General features: G+C 43.5%; 1 protein-coding gene across 2 annotated transcripts in view; it reads left to right on the forward strand.

The window, feature by feature from the left end:
- The window catches only part of CYLD (CYLD lysine 63 deubiquitinase), a 32,407-nt gene extending 15,554 nt beyond the window's left edge, over positions 1 to 16,853 (forward strand). For both annotated transcript variants that reach the window (XM_055000504.1, XM_055000505.1), the window contains exons 7-17: positions 300 to 679; positions 2,776 to 2,941; positions 4,043 to 4,184; positions 4,624 to 4,746; positions 5,268 to 5,359; positions 6,009 to 6,075; positions 6,735 to 6,867; positions 7,042 to 7,150; positions 8,121 to 8,239; positions 8,434 to 8,650; positions 10,093 to 16,853. In XM_055000504.1, the coding sequence (XP_054856479.1) occupies positions 300 to 679; positions 2,776 to 2,941; positions 4,043 to 4,184; positions 4,624 to 4,746; positions 5,268 to 5,359; positions 6,009 to 6,075; positions 6,735 to 6,867; positions 7,042 to 7,150; positions 8,121 to 8,239; positions 8,434 to 8,650; positions 10,093 to 10,277 (1,733 nt within the window). In that variant the 3' untranslated portion in view covers positions 10,278 to 16,853. The remainder of the gene's footprint in view (positions 1 to 299; positions 680 to 2,775; positions 2,942 to 4,042; positions 4,185 to 4,623; positions 4,747 to 5,267; positions 5,360 to 6,008; positions 6,076 to 6,734; positions 6,868 to 7,041; positions 7,151 to 8,120; positions 8,240 to 8,433; positions 8,651 to 10,092) is intronic.
- The last annotated feature ends 221 nt before the right edge of the window (positions 16,854 to 17,074 follow it).

Below are 17,074 nucleotides of genomic sequence, written 5' to 3' on the forward strand. Positions count from 1 at the left end.
CGGCATTGCAGCCTTCTAAACCTATTAGCTTCTCTTTTCAGGCTCATATCCCTATTTAATATCTTCTATTCTGATGTTAGAAAAATGTCTGTCCCTTGTTAGCTCATGTTTTGGATGAGAAGTGCTGGTATGTTGTATAAATAGGTCAGTTTTGATAACAGAATCTCATCTGAGACGGCGATTACTTGCATCTTTGGTTCTCTCTCTATATGAAAAGCAGAGAGAATTAGTTCAGGCACTTAATAAATCCTCGTTCTACTTCCCAAATATGCTGATTTCCTTTCTTTTAATTTCAACAGTTGCTGAAGACTCTGCAAAATCCCTTAATGACTCATCTTCTGGATTTGGGCATTCTTCACCACCCCTTCAGCCTCCCCCAACAAACAGTTTATCTGCTGAAAACCGATTTCATTCTCTGCCTTTCAGTCTGACAAAGATGTCCAGCAGTAACAATGCTATCGGACACAGCCCACTCTCTTTATCTGTTCAGTCGGTTATTGGAGAGGGGAGCGCTGGGAACCCCCAGGACAGTCCACCGTCAGCAGTGGCGCCCATAAACATGCATGGGCTTGAAGCAGGTTCCTTGGCCGAAGTGAAGGAGAACCCTCCTTTCTATGGAGTAATTCGCTGGATTGGACAGCCACCGGGCGTAAACGAAGTGTTAGCTGGTCTAGAACTGGTAATTAATGTCCGTTTCAAAAGACTTCATTGCTCTGGTTCATCCGCTGTACAGCATCTTTTGGAAACAAGATACCTTGTTCGGCTAAACTTCAGAGCTGAAGCAAGCATCATTAAAGGAATCTGGTATTGGGCGGTGTGTAAAGAACTGGCAAGGGCAAAGCCAGTGGTGCAAATTTACCTTTTCCCAGTGTTGTTAGCAGAGGTAGAACATACCGTGTAACTCTCACCAGAGCAAGCTGGCAAGCTGCAGTCTTGTATCTGCGTCTCTTTTCCTTCCTGCTGTTTCACCAGCTCTCTGTCCTCTCTCTAGGAAAGAGCAGTGTGGGCATGCCCCAGCTGTTCGTTCCAACTTTAAAGAGCGAGAACTAGTAGCTGGGATAGCGAAGAGCGTGCAAGTGTGAATTGACCCACCCAGTCAGCTTTTTCCGAAAAAGCAAAACTGTGTTAATCTCTTTGGCCTTGTACCAGGAACCATTAACCTGTGTTTTGCAGGGTAGAAGAGTCCTGAGAGATAAGGTTAAATATTTATGCATTGAACTAGATCCAAAACTTCCCCAAGCCGCTACTGAACAAGATTCTCATGTTGCATCTAATTCTTAAAGGACTGAAGCTTCATGAGCACTCGTCACAGGCTGGCTCTGATAATCCATTTTTGGTCTGTGCAGTGGTTGCAGGCCGCTTTGCTTACTCCTTTCGTGTTCAGGTAGCACCAGGGCTCATTTCGAGGGGCAACGCGCGGGAATGGAGTTCCGGCAGTTCCCCAAAGAGGTCACATGACAGGTGGCCCCACCCACCTGACTCTTGGCCATTTTGGGCCCATTTCGTCCTAGATTGGGGCCGAAATGGCCCAGATCGGGCCTCTGATGGGTGGTGGATCACTCTCCCGCTCAGCAGTGGCCCAATTCTGACTATTATGGGCCCCCTTTCAGCCATTTTCAGCCCCTTTTTGCTATTTTGGGCCCAATTTCGGCCCTGAATGGCCAGGATTGGGTCCAAAACAGCCAGGATAGGTGATGTCAGGGGGTGTGGCGTATGCAAATCAGTTATACTGATGACACACTTCCGATGATGGCAAAAGGCATGGCATATGTTAATGAGTTATGCTAATGAGTTCCTCCAGCTCTTTTTCTACGAAATTACCCCTGGGTAGCACTATATAGTGGGCAGGTTATTTGCTTGATACGTAGCAAACAGAAATTCTTGAGAATACTGAGTTGGTACTGGTGTAAAGCCCTGTGCAGTGAATTACATGCAAGCTCAACTCCCACAAAGCCGAAAGACGGTGGTGGGAGGAAACCACACAGGAGAGAAAACACGATAGTCAAAAGTGGTTAGATACAGTCATATTTGCAGTTTTATCAGATTGCCAATGAAAGGCCAGCAGACTGCTTTAAAAACAAAAACAAAATCCCTTCATATCATATATCAAGCAAATAACCTGCCCGCTATATAGTGCTACCTGTACACAAAAGGAGTAAGCAAACGGACATTTTCTGTTTAGTGCACAACACACAGGTTGAGCACATATAACTGCTGTACATTATAATCCTTATTATATCCGTTATATAGTACCATGTGTGGTAACCTGCCTAGAATTCTACATCAGTGTCTTAAAATCTGTTCCAGAAAACTCTAGGTTTCCTTCGAACTTAGTAAGGTTCCTTAGAACATTACTAAGCGTATGAAGCACTTAGATTCAAGAAGCCCTTCTGACCACGTGCCTTAGAACCAAAGGGAAGTTCTTATTGCCCGTTAGGACTTACGCTATCTCTGTCATTTTTGGCATCAAAATATTTTAAATGGGAGTTTCTGAGGGGACGATATTGCCAACTTAGCTGCATCCTGGACCCTGAACCTTTAGAATTGGAATAGGTGGCACTCCAGCGGGTGAGTAGAATATGCACAAAGCTGCTGCTCAAGCTTTGTTCGCTTCAAAGCGAAGATCCAGATTGAGTGAGTGGAAGATGCTGCCGTGATTGCCCCCCGTCCCTGGTTTCGGTGGCAGAAAATTCACTAGGTTGCTTTCGACAATCGGATGCGGAATCAAGGTCTCGAGCCCCTTTTCATTCATTTCTTCTGTTTTGCTTCTTTCAGGAAGAAGAATGTGCCGGCTGTACAGATGGTACATTTAAAGGCACTCGATACTTCACGTGTGCACCCAAGAAGGCGCTCTTTGTTAAGCTGAAGAGCTGTAGGCCGGATTCTAGGTTTGCTGCGTTGCAGCCGGTATCCAATCAGATTGAACGCTGTAACTCCTTAGGTATTGTTTGTCGCCGCCTTTTGTTTGTTTTTAGTTCTTGCATTTTATCGCTTTCAGTATTTTTATGATGGGGGTGGGATAGGGTATTTCTGTTTAGTCATAAAATTTCAGCGAGCTCCCCAAAAGGAAATAAATAGAATTTTTTAAAGTCTTATTTTTGTTTGATATGCATCCACTATGATTTTGAAAGTTATTTCCTACACAGTGGTGCAAGTAGCGATAACACCGATTGAAATAAGAAGCACAGATAAGAAACTCCTGTTCACACAGTGATTGACTGAAGCAATTCTCTTACGAAATTGAAACAAGAAAATTAAAAAATTACACTGAAAATCCTCGCTAGCTTCTCAGTGGCTGCTAGCTCAGGGATCTTGCTGTGAAATGTGGAATAAATTTGAAATGTATTCATTATAGCTGGTATTTTTCATTCTTGCAGTGTCTGAGAGTCATTATCATCTCTGCTCTTAAAGCAAATGCTTATTTACAAAGCGGAAACTTAAGATGAAAATTAGTGCTAACATGTAACACTTTTCTTTTGGCACGGAGGGGCTGCTTTCTTGAATCTGGGCTTAACATCCACAGTGTTGCTTGTTCTTTCTAGGTGGTGACCTTTGATCCACATATGGAGAAAAGCAGGGCTTTTTTTCAGCTGGAACGCGGTAGAACGGAGTTCCGGAACCTCTTGAAAATGGTCACATGGCTGGTGGCACCGCACCCTGATCTCCAGACAGAGGGGAGTTGAGATTGCCCTCTGCGCAGAGGGCAATCTAGACTCCCCTCTGTCTGGAGATCAGGGGGCGGGGCCTCCAGCCATGTGACCATTTTCTCCGAGGGCAACCCACTCAGTTCTGCCACCCCTTTCCCCAGAAAAAAAGCCCTGGAGAAAAGGTTATTTTTATGGGAGAAATTTCTGCCACTGCTGCAGCCTCTAAAGCTGTGCATTGCTGGAGGAAGGAGCAGTGGCTCAGAGGCAGGTAACATCCCTCCCTTCGTTCAGGCCCAGTGGGGTGGCGCTGTCTATGCAACAGAGCTACCACTTTATTTTCCCTCTCTGCTGTGTTGTTCAGACCCATGCTTAACTCTCAACGTTTTGTTCTCAAGCTTTTGGTGGCTATCTCAGTGAGGTGGTTGAAGAAAACACTCCTCCAAAAATGGAAAAAGAGGGCTTAGAAACGATGATCGGGAAGAAGAAAGGAATCCAGGGTCATTACAACTCCTGCTATTTAGACTCCACCTTATTCTGGTAAGTTTCTCAGAGCTGTAGTTTGAAGCCCCTGTGAATTTTCTCACGGAAGAACCCTTCCATTGCCCTGATCTTAAGTTAGGATCAGATCCAGTACTGGGTTTTGATTTATTGTTGGCTGCTAGATCTGCTTGTTTTGTTTTGCTCTCATGGATCGTTTTAACTTTAGATTGTGGGCTTCTTGGAGGGCCTACGTTGGGGAGGAAGGTAGGGTACAAATGTCTGTTAATTTTATGAAATTTAGGTTGTTACAATGGGTCGGAGGGAGTTTTAGCAAATCCTTCAAATCTTTTTACCTCCAGTGAGAAACAACTTGGTAGTTTTTGCCCTGCTGAAGACAAACTGTAGCAACAACCAAATAATTCAATGTGCTTGTCAGCCTTAAAAATATCCTTTCTGCTGGGTTTCCAGGTTGAAAGTATTTTCTCCTTTCTTTCAGCCTGTTTGCATTTAGCTCGGTTTTGGATACTGTTTTGCTTAGGCCAAAGGAGAAAAACGATGTAGAATATTATAGTGAAACTCAAGAGCTTCTGCGGACAGAAATAGTCAATCCTCTCAGGATGTAAGTAAAGGACAATGAACTGTACTGAAATTTTTGCTAGGAAACTCATCGCTTCTTATTGCTACCAGTCATTCCCATATAATTCGCAGTTGGGTGTCTGGAGGTGGGGAAAGGACTGAGAAGTTTAGAATGTGCTCTCAGTTCATGCAGCCTGAGTCAACTGTCTCTGAAAAAGTGGTCATCAACTATTCCAGGAGTTGGGTCTCACCGAGTGTTGGGCTCCACCGAACTGCAAATATGTGACAATGCACTAAAACCATGTGACAGGAAGCCAGAATTACGACCTCAAGGATGGTCAGGCACATGGGTGGCAGACAAAGAGGTGGGGGACAGGAAATATCCCGGGAAGTCTACTATAGGGAAGAACAAGCTACGAGGCAGAGCCTTGGAGGAGAATCTGAGCAAGGCGAAATTCCGTTGGAGGCTGACATTATATTTCGTTCCCGAGCTGTTTTGCTTTCATGAGCTAGCCTCCCTTTGGTGGTTCAGTGTCTCTCAACCTGTTCCTCTTTATGTTACAGATACGGATACGTGTGCGCCACAAAAATTATGAAATTGAGGAAAATATTAGAAAAAGTTGAAGCTGCTTCCGGATTCACTTCTGAAGAGAAAGGTACTGAGAAGTTTTTGAGCTTAGCTCTGTGGTGGTAGTAGTGTCAAGGAAGTGGAAGTGAACTCTGTTTTACGGAATGCATTGGAAGAAAGTTAACTAACGAGACGGTATTTGAAGACCACAAGAGGGAATTGATTTTGGACTTGAGGGATTTGGCGGTTAATGAGACTGTAAACCTGTTTCGGGGTTCCTTCCATGAGGATAGTTTTTGGCGGGCAGCCGTGTCGGTCTGCAGTAGACAGCAGGATCTGAGTCCAGTAGCACTTTAGAGACTTAGAGTTCAGAGGCACCTGTCTGATGAAGGGAGCTCTGACTCTCGAAGGCTTTGAAAGTTTTCTTGGTCTCTACGTGCCGCTGGACTCAAATGCTGCTGTTTCTGGATGCATAACTTCAAATAGCTGGGGGCTGATATGGTGGAATGTTCCTAAATACCAGTATTTCGCCTTTCCATATAGATAACTAGATTCTGTGGAGAAGGCTAGGTTAGGAACTCCTCCCCCATCCCAACCTATAGTTTTTTTTTATTATCCAGGGAATATTTACAGTCTGCAGGTTTATTCTCTGTTTTTTAGGGATATATAGGCTAACTGCTTTTCAAAAGTGCCTTTGGTTTGATATCCTGGTGTAACTTCTATTTTTTTCCCCACAGATCCAGAAGAATTTTTAAATATTTTGTTTCATCATATTTTGAGAGTTGAGCCATTGTTAAAAATAAGGTAACATATCCCTCTTCTATGCAACTTTTCAATGAAATAAGCTGCTTTCTGGTCTGTATCTTAAGGCCAATAGGAGTTTTACCTTTCAGAGAGTATTTGGATCCTTTCAAGGATTTTGCTTCTATACTGCTAGAAGAATAATGTTTTACTTTAGCCTTAGTGACATTGTTGCGGTAGCAAAATTTTTCAAAAAGGGCTCTCACTAGATTCAAAACAGAGTTGGTTAAATTAGAGAGTTTCTCTGTGACCTGTGAGACTTCAGTGGAGAATCCTTTAGCCTTCTCTATCGGGACGTCAGGCTCGTTTCTTTGATCCTTTTCCTTGCACTGTTGCTATTTGCCAAGCAGGAGAAATATATGGGGGGGGGTCATCAGTATCTGTGTATTTCCCCCTGTGGGGCAAATAGAAGTTCCATTTGACAGGGAAATGGGAGATTTAAATTGGAGGAGGAGGAACAGCACAGGGGAAAGAGTCCCATGTCTCCCAATGCCACAGCTCCAGTTCAGGTCCCCTCCCCGACGTAGCTGATTTTTAGGATTGGAAAAAAGAAACCTGTGAGAGATCTGTCGTCATGGATCTCCTGCTTTATACAACATTTAGGTGCCAAGTCTAAATGCTTTTCCCTGGAACCTGTTTTTAAAAAGTTCTCTTTTTCTTAGATCAGCAGGTCAAAAGGTACAAGATTGTTACTTCTATCAGATTTTTATGGACAAGAACGAGAAAGTTGGTGTTCCCACCATTCAGCAGTTACTGGAATGGTCCTTCATCAACAGCAATTTGAAATTTGCAGAGGTTTGGAGGATATTCTTGCTTTTGCTGTTCTGTTAATTGGATTTACATTTAAGGGGCAGGTGCTGGTGGTTTACTAGATGTATGTTTATATTGGGGAGGGGGAGGTGAAGCTACTGACGGACCTGTAAGTTAAATAAGACAAATGGATTTTCTCTCGTCTTTCTCGTTTTTTAGGCACCCTCGTGCCTGATTATACAGATGCCTCGATTTGGAAAAGACTTCAAAATGTTCAACAAAATTTTCCCGTCCCTGGAGTTAAATATCACAGACCTTTTGGAAGACAGTGAGTATAAAATAACACGGCAAATCCGATGGTCCCTGGAAACTGCATTCCATCTGGCATCTTGTCCTGATGCCGGGATGGGGACGGGGGGGGGGGATGTCGTCTGCATGAAAGGATCATAGGGCAGAGCAGAAGAGGGAAGTTGCACGGAACAGTTCCGTTTCATTGAGCGTACGCCAAATTAAAATGGGGCTGATGCCTTCCTCACAGATGTTTGAAGAACTGATCTGGTGGTTTGCGGATAGGCTTCACAAGTGGCACATCTTGACGAGCGTCCCCCTTTTCTTTTTCTCATTGGCTTACCCACGAACAATATGAAATAGCGTGTGTGTGTGTTTCTCCAGTGAAGTGTTTTTATTAATAATCATGTTAAGTATCTGCCAGAGAACTTCAGGGGGTGTACGACGAATTCCTAGGTAGTCTCCCGTGGGCACGGATCACTTGTACCTTCGTAGCTGCTGAAAGGTTGATGCCACCTGCCTTGAGATCATATCATGAACTTGTATTTGCTTCCCCTCCCCCTGGTGTTCAGTGAGGTCAGAACATGTAATTTCCCCATCAGACCCCAAGAGAGAATTCGTTCAGGTGCCTTAAGACAATTGTTCGTTCTCTTTGCCGTCAGGTTCTTTATAAAACCAGGGCAAATCGTGCTGAGCTCTCTCTGCCTGTCCCCGGACAAAATGGCGACCTTTCGTTTGTTGTTCTCACCCTTCCCTTTCCTCCTGTTGTAGAAAAGAGGAACTGTTTTGAAGTAATGGAAGTTCCTTCGTTTGATTTCAGTAATACTTTGTAAATGACATTAAGGGGTCCCCCCCCCTTCAACACAAAAAGCATAAAAAAGCAATCCTTACTAATGTTTGGTATGTGTAAGCTAGTGTCAAAAATTGATCTGATCTCTGTTTGAGAAACGGCTGTATCTGCGTTGCTTTTACCCAGTAATGATCTGTGGCTTTTTTCTTACATAATGCAGCTCCCAGACAGTGCCGTATATGCGGAGGGCTTGCAATGTATGAATGTAGAGAATGCTATGAAGATACAGACATTTCTGCTGGCAAAATCAAGCAGTTTTGCAAAACCTGCAATACACAAGTAAGTTTGCATGAGAAAAGTGGTCCTGAAGTGGGATTGCACTTGGCAGCCGAAGCCTTTCTGAGGGCAGTGACCAACTTCTGTGGGGTGGGGGAAATGTGATGTTTAAATGCTTTCAAGAAGACAGGATTAAACTGTTTTGCCAAGAATGGGATCTTAGAAGCTCATGTTTTAACCCTCCTGATCGATTGTAGGTTCACCTTCATCCCAAAAGGCAGAGTCATAAATTCAATCCGGTGTCTCTTCCTAAAGACCTACCAGACTGGGACTGGAGACACGGCTGTATACCTTGTCAGAAGATGGAGTTGTTCGCTGTTCTTTGCATAGAGACGAGCCACTATGTGGCTTTTGTTAAGTATGGCAAGGGTGACTCCGCCTGGCTCTTCTTTGACAGCATGGCAGATCGGGATGGTATGTCTTTTTTTTTTCATTTGATCCCTTTTCTGTATTTCTTATTTGTATAGTTTCAGGTGGGTAGCCATGTTGGTCTGCAGTAGAACAATAGGATTTGAGTCCAGTGGCACCTTAGAGACCAACAAGATTTTCCAGGTGTAAACTTTTGAGAGTCTGGAGATATCCCTTCTGGTATCTGGAGAGTGCTGACTCTCGGAAGTTAAAACGTGAAAATTTTGTTGGTCTCTGAAGTGCCACCGGACTCAAATCCTGCTGTTCTCCTTTTCGTGTTGTCTTCTGAGAGACATTTCAAGGCTGTCCTAGCCCTTGAACCTTGCATGAACACAGCCCTTCCCTACTTTTCAGAAATGATGTCATTATTATTTTGCACTTTATTATATTGCATTTGCCTAAATATACTAGTGTAGAAGTGAGTTGGTTCCATTATGGTAGTAGAAGCTCTTTCTTCTGGAAGAAGTTTTCCCCCCAAATGTTTTGCATCAGCTGGTGGAACAGAGCCACAGGATCCAACTCAAGGAATCACTCAAAACAAACATATGTAGCATATTAAGAACTTCTGGATCAGACCAAAAGTCCATCATTTATTTCCCCACAGCGGCAAATTGAATGCCTCCAGGAGTCTCTGTCTCTTTTTACCTATCACATTTCCTGCCCTTGTAAGGAGAAAGTGTATGTATATATACACTCATATACACGTAAATATGTCTATCTGAGTCATCACTTCTGTTCCTAGTCCCAGTATAATCCTCAATTAATCCTCTCTCACAAATTTCAGAGCTGCTGTAGTATAGTGGTTAAGTTGGCTGGGCTGTCAATCAGCACTCTGCAAGTTTGACTCCCACTGCTGCCATGAATTCTACAGGCGGCCTTGGGTAATCCCCTCCTCTCAGCTGCAGCTCCCCAGCTGTATTGTGGGCATAATAATAACACTGACATTGTTCACCACTCTGAGCAGGGTACTTATACCAGAAAGGGTGGTATATAAGCACACTGTTTGTTATTATTTTCAGCCCAACACAATATAGGGACTAAATACATTGTTCAACCCTTGATTTCTTTTCCATTTTTTAATGCAGTCAGTCTTACCCGTTTACTACATCACATTCCCCTTTTTAACCTGGAACCTGGCTTGTTTCCCACTGACTAGCTAATGTCACCCTTGTCATCGTTAATAGATTTAAAATCACTTCTTGCACACAATTTAGTAGAAAGGTTTTGGGTGGACCCCCCTTTGCTCTCTGTGGCTCCATCCTGCTGTGTTCATCACTCGGGAGCAGTTCCATTCTGTCATATAAATTGGAAGGAGGTCGGATGCATGCTGTTATCCTTGCCGATACACCAAAAACAATCTCACGACTCCTTATTTGGATTAGATTCATTATCTGCGCTTCCCTCCTTTCTATTTTTTTAATCGTGATCTTTTCCTGATCTCCCCAAAGGAGGCCAGAATGGCTTTAACATTCCTCAAGTGACTCCATGCCCAGAAGTCGGCGAGTATTTGAAAATGTCTCTAGAGGAACTGCATTCCCTGGACTCTAGAAGGATTCAAGGCTGTGCGCGAAGGCTACTTTGTGACGCTTACATGTGCATGTATCAGAGCCCAACAATGAGTTTGTACAAGTAAGACTTGCCACCTGGACAAGGAGGACGTGGGCTTCTCGGTGACCCCCGACCCCCTATCACAAGAAGGCTCAGCAGCACCAACGGATCAATCGGTTGCTCGTGCATCTGTTGCAGGCAATGGATGCTTCACAGGGGTGGACACGATGTCTGCAACAATAGACTGGAATGTTTTCAAGAGAGAGAAGGAAAAACACCCTACCAGAGATACTCTCTGTTACTAAAGTACTTAAGCATTTTGCACTCTAGGAAGTGTGTGTGTGTGTATGTGTGTGTGTCGTATTTTTAATAAAAAGGTCTAAATGAAGCGTTGAAAATGTTCAGGCTACAATTTGGAGGCACTGTGGTGTACGTGGAATAACGTCTGTACGTGTCTTAAGTTGCCTTGTGGAACGTTCTGCAAAAACATCCGGGAGAACCACAGAACTCTTCAGGGTGCATTGCATGCTTAAATTTTGTGCAGGTTGTGCAGTTAAGGAACTTCACTTTGGGGGAGTTGCTGGACGGTGACCTAAATCTCAACATTGTGATTTTTCTTGACTTTTGTAACACAGCACAAGTTAAATCATAAAACAAACAGCCTTTTGTAGTGCTTTGTGTGAGAGTGCGTAAACACACATCGGTTGTTGGATTGCTCCGCTGTGCTCCTGTGGACCAAGAATGCTCTGTGTTCTCTATGTGGCTAACGCCTGCCTTCAGGAAACAGTCAGAGTTAAGCTGATGCAAATATTTTGCAGTCACGGGATGGCTTTTCAAATGAGTTCCCAAGAAGCCAACACACGGAGGGGTTTCATCACAGTGGACCATCCACACAGCTTGCTCAAAGACTGACATTCAGTTCAGAAAACATTGGTAGAATCATCTGTGAGCAGGTTGTATGGATGACTCATTCTGGTAAAACATGTTTGCAATGTGTGCACCCACACAAAATCATCCCCAAAGGCATTTCACAGCTGCAAAATGTTACATCAGTACTCTCTTAAAGCTTGGTTTTAATCTGTTCTGTGTCCCTCCCCCCCATCTGTGTAGGAAACTCCTTAGCAGATATCCTGCATGCCTCCCCTTACTGATTTCTGTGCTTTTTTTCAGAAGCAGCATAACCTGTCGCAAATTCCAGCTCCATGGTTTCTCTTGCAAGAGTCAAAAAACGAGTTTTCAGTTGCTCTTGGGGACAGAGGCGACAAGGTTAATTCAGATTTGTGCAAGAATATTGGTAGGGAAGTTTGTGGATGAGTCTGCTTTTTGAAGTGTCTTTTTCTTTGTTTCGTTAGATAATTGTGTGTGTTTGTGAGACAGAGGGAATGTGTTGATTGCATGCATAGAGGAGAAGTGGGGCGCAGAAGGAGTCTAGCCCCATAGAGGACATGAATTGCAGCCCCTAATCAAAGGAAGGAATGCGTTCCCCTCAAGTCGTTACACCCTAGGGAAGTCGACTGCCAGTTTTGTCTTACCATTTGAGAAATCGGTGATCAAGGTAGCACACATACAAGGCCCTGCCTTCTTTGTGCATATTCTACTCACCCACGTATGGCGTTCGGGTGCTGCGTTCTTCTGGAGCAGATTTCAGTGGCGTTGCGCCAAGGTGATTGGAGAGAATGATACTCAAAATACCTCAAATTGTTGGGGTAAATGGTCCCCTGCAGTCTATGACCCTTGCGAGCGCTGCACACAGGCTTCTGGGACACAGGATGGCAACCTTAACTATGTATTCGCATTTTGCCTCAGGGAATGTCATTGAATGAAATAGCTAGTTTGTTAAATAGATGCTGTTACGTGTGTGTGTGTGTGTGTGTATTTTTCTGCCTGAGTATATGCTGTGGTTTTGATTATTTTGTTTAGGATTGCTACTGTTTTTTTTTTTAATCTAGAAGAATAAAATTGGATCAGTATGTAGTTAAATCATTCAGCCTACCTTTCAGTACATATGAAAAAATAACTTAAGTTTCAGCATCCCTGTAAAGTATTTAGTGTGTGTGTATGTGTTTTTTTAACAAACTGTAAATTGAACAGCTCTTTGCAGTGGGAATAATCCTGTTATAGTTGCCTTAAGCATCTTTTTGAATAACTTTGTCTAAAGAGAAGCAAAATTGTACATCCAATTGCGAACAAAATGTGGCAGTTGCAGGGGGAAATGGATTACCTACTACACTGAAATAGCTTTCAGCTTGTTTGTGTGGGGGAGCTGTTTGCATAAATAGTTGTGTCTTGACCACCTTTCTGTGCAGAGATGATGAAGGAAGTAGGGCTTACGTATCTAGGGCTGGTTTCTGTGAGCTGTAACTGAAGTGCGTGATTGTAACTGCCCACTTGGTTTCCTGGTGTGGATCTAGGCCTGCCAGGTTAAATCCAAATTACTCCCTTCTGATGCGATGGAGGGCCTGTTCACTCAGTGAACGAGAGCGGTTGGCACCAACCCAATGTTTGCATCAGGTTTGCATGCAAAAGGTCAGTTTGTTTGGGCCAGATCATAATGGTTGTTAACTTGCCTAAAATTGCGGTCAGCATCTTGTGTCTTGTGCTTTACCCAGTAAATGGTACAGGCCTGTAATCTGGAGACCTTACACTTTAAAGTTTGAGACCCGGAAGACGACAAAAGGAGGAGAGGAAGGCAGAAGTGGGATAAATTGGAAAAATACGCATTTGCTCCAGTTATACATCCTTGGGCTTAGCTTTAGCGGGAAGGGGATCCAAGGGCGTGTACCGAAAGCTTTGTGGGAAATCTGTACTTCTGAAGCATAATTGCTGGCGGGGGGGGGGGGCGGGGATCAGCAAGAGGGGAAAACACTGTGACCTCTGTGGCCTGCTGGGAGGACTTACGGGGCATCTGGTTGACTATGGGGAGAAACATTGTATGTATGTAAATGGACCTTTACAGTGCAGAGAGTTACCTTCCCCCCCATACCACATCAAGAAGGTATTGAAATGGCTTGGTGGGATGCTCTTAACTGGAGAAATGGGGAAGCCTTGCGTGGCTTATGGGGGAAACCTTGTATGGTTTCCCAATAGTTAGTTTGCACAACAGGTTACTGTAGGGTAACAGCTCTTGGTGCTTGATGGTCATTGCTGGAGAGGCAAAGAGATCAGCTGTTTCTTCAGAGGGACTGAAGCAGGTTACCTAGCTACCTGACTCTTCAAGCTCATCCTTTAGTAACAACTCTCAGCCTCTGGCTCTAGAATACAGAATTCCCTAGAATTCTAGAATTCCCTAGAATACAGCTGCACTGGCCACATATGATCCCTTCTGTTTCTCTGGAGCTTTTGAGACCTGTCAAGTTTTATGGGTAGGTGGGTAGGTGTTATACTCTTTTTCTAGGAAATGCACTAGCCACTCCTCCCAAGCACTGTCCTTATTGCTGCATTTTCACAATTATTTGCCTGGTTAGCACATTTGCCGGCTTAGCAAGGGGTCTTACCAAAGGATCTTCACGTCTTACTAACGTTGCTGCTTAACAGCTGGGTACTTATGCAGAGCTGAGGTGTGCAGAAGAAAACGTTCCTCGCAAATGCGTATTGGCAACAGAGTAAGCCAACAGAACATTTGAGGAGGCTTAACTGAACCCCACAATTCTGTGTGAACCGCTGTTGGCATTTTTTGATGTGTGTCGTTATGACAAACAAGTACCAAGCTGTGGTTCTTAATGACCACTCCCAGGGAGTATAATTCAGTTGGATGTCGATGTTTTGAAAGTCCTGCCTTCTTTGGAATATTTGTTCATCTTGTACGCAGTTTGTGAATTGCACTTCATTGGGCAACAAAGCCGTGGGTTCAGTTTTCCTCTTCGTTGTTGTCTCGCGTATGACTAACCCAAATTACCTCTTGGATGAAGAAACTCCTGGAGAAACTGGACTTCGTAGTACTGACACAAACTTGAAAGAAAGGGCCGTTGTAAACGCTTGTTTTCTGTGAGCATCTCCTGTGTGTGGCTGGGGTAATGTTAATTACTCCATAATTAATGTATACACAACAAAAAATGGAGGCTGTTGATCTTTGTGCTTTTGGTGGTACCTGTATGTTGAAATGAAGATTCCAATGTGTTTCTGTTTAATAACAAAGGTCTATTTTTTTCATGCTTACATTAATACATTTCAAAACCATTCAGAGGGTATTCTGATATGTCCTGTTATCCCTGTGTGTGTGTCTGTACACAACGTGCAAGTGGGGGAGGAGCATTGCCACTTCATACTGTCGAACAATGAAGTGAGGGCAGTCCATGTTTGTTTTTCCACTGCACGAACGATGTAATTACGTTTTCCTCGCCATGCTTTTGTGTGAATGAGGCCCTGTTCACGTATCCGTCTAGTGACATGGGAACTACTTCCCTGTAGTAAGATAGGTATGCAGTTATGGAAGGATTGTGTTTGTCAGGTGACCGACAAATGAACTCCCTGTTTGTCTATGGTCCAATATTCCCTGAAGCTGCCAATTTCACTGTGTACCTATAGCTCATTTTCCTTTTGTTATAGTGTCATTCATTATCTAGGGCTAACATTGTTTTGAGAAGGCCATAGCTTCTGTGCCCTGTTCGTTGGCCCTCTAGGACAGCAGGTTGGTAGCTGCATGAAATGGGATGCTGGACTCGATAGACCACACATCTGATCCAACAGGACTTGTCTCCTAGCATAAAGCTGTTAGGAGTAACCAAAATGGCATAGTAAAACTTTGCCTGCTTGCCCAACCTATTGTTAAGTGCAGGTATTTCCAAGCTGGAGTGCAACTGTTAATTTCACTGCTTTGCAAAAGCAGTTCATTTTTTCCCCTGTAATTCAGCCTAAATATCAAATCTGTTGATAAACCAAACTATCTGAGGTAATTCTAACATGTTTCACAGGCCACAAAGCGAGTATTTCTAGCAAAAGTTTGTCCTAATGCTGTGAGAATGGGTCTTGCGCAATACTATCCCCTCTTGCTTTAAAAAAAAAAAAACCCAATGTCGCTTCCTGGTCCTACAATTGCATACAAATGTACAGCTTGAGCCAAAGGACAAACTAATCATGCAGTGAAAGGCCTGGGTGGGGTGGGAGGTAGAGAGGAGTCTGTAAACCAAACATCTTCCCTTTTTTGTACAGTATTTTATGTGATAGGGCATTTTAGTTCTGTGAGGTTTTGTTACCGACCTTGGCATGCAGTGGATTGCAAATTTCAAACAGTGCTTATAATTAAAAGACAAGCACTCCTTTGCAACTTGTTGCAGTGCTATTTGATTGTATATTGGAGGGAGTGGGTAGGAGTCTTGAACATCAAAGGTCAGGCAATTCCCCTTCCCCAGCCCCTCTCCTCTGCAGCTCTTCAGTGATTGAGAAGAAGCTGTGGGATGATTGTTGCACGCAACTGTAGTGTCGCTTAGCCCTTAGCTAGTGGGCACAGAAGTGTGTGATGGTTAGGACTGAACTATCTTGCTGGAAACAAACTTTGAATTTGCCATTCCTGCACTCCCGGGGATATTAAGAGAGTAGAAGGCCTTACTCCTTTTCTAGTGTGAAAAATTCCTTGCCTCCTGTTCATATGCCATTATACGATGCTGTTCATCCAGTCTTTAAGCAGCGGTTGCATTCAAGTGTCGTGAGCCAGTTGAGAACGGGCTTGTAAATCCTTGGGTCTGTGAACTTCCCTTGCTTCCTTAGCTGAGATTGAAGACTTTGTTGGGCTAAAAGTAATTGCAACTTCGTGGTGGTGTCCAGATCTAGCATTTGAAGAGATTGTCTTAAGAATTTCTTTCTTCTCTGCAGCCAGGATTCTAAACCAAACAGCGTCTGATTTGGATGTCATAACAAACTGAATTCTAAATCAACACATCTTACATTTTGGTGTAAGGAGTACTTGCTGTCCTGTTTCCGTCATGAACAAGCACAAAGTTGGATGGGTTTTTACTGCTTTTGGAAAGTGTTGCGTTTGAACTGGTATGAAGCCTCCACGATCTCTGATGATGGTTTTCATACATTCGAATGCTTTCTCAATGTAGCACTCCTTGGCGTGCGGAACACACTTGAGTGAACTCAGTTGCAAAGCTGAACACATTTAAACCTGGTGCCATCTTTCTAACAACTGTCCCTTTTCTGTTTTGTTTTATATGTTCTTCTGGCATTCTGATACAGTGCTTAATGCTTTCATGTGTAGCCGTACACAGCATGAACCTTAATCGAGCAGGGGGCAATATTGGTAGATGAAAAATGTTTTCCTTCAAAGTAGCATTTCACTTTTCACACAACCTCTGATACAGTAGCAGAATGTCCAAATGCGAATTCTGTGTTCCTGGGCATGAGATTAAAGACCAGTGGCTGAGTGCATGTGAAGGTTGAACCTTACTTTTCAAAATATTAGATGGCCTGTTTTAAGGGTTGAATCTCTTTATTTGCCGTTGTAACGGAGTGTGTTTTGCATCGGCTTGCACAGTTTGTGGTATTTTGTCAAATAAATTTCCTGTGTCTGGTGCAGTGTGTCCTCAATAGATTTGTCTCCACCAAGAACGGAGGGAAGTCTTCTGTAGCAGGTTGCTGTAATACAGCCTTAATTTCCCAGAGAAGAGGAGAACTGTACCATATCCTGTTTCTGTATTGGTATTTATTAAATGTTCTGTTTTTATGACTCTCTCATTTCTTTGGGGACTTAGAATGCATCTGATGTTTGATCAATGTGCTAGGGATTTAATTCTCAATGTTTAGTCCTTTGGGGGGTGTTTAGTAAGAGGCATAGACACAAACTTGGGGATGTGCTTATTATGTTAATACATACAGTCTTGAGCACCCTGCAGCTATGACCCCTTGCTGTGTAAAACCTACATCTGGTAAGGGATCAGGTGCCTA

The sequence above is a fragment of the Eublepharis macularius genome, chromosome 16 (genome assembly GCF_028583425.1).
Source record: "Eublepharis macularius isolate TG4126 chromosome 16, MPM_Emac_v1.0, whole genome shotgun sequence".
Classification (NCBI taxonomy): Eukaryota; Metazoa; Chordata; class Lepidosauria; order Squamata; family Eublepharidae; genus Eublepharis; species Eublepharis macularius.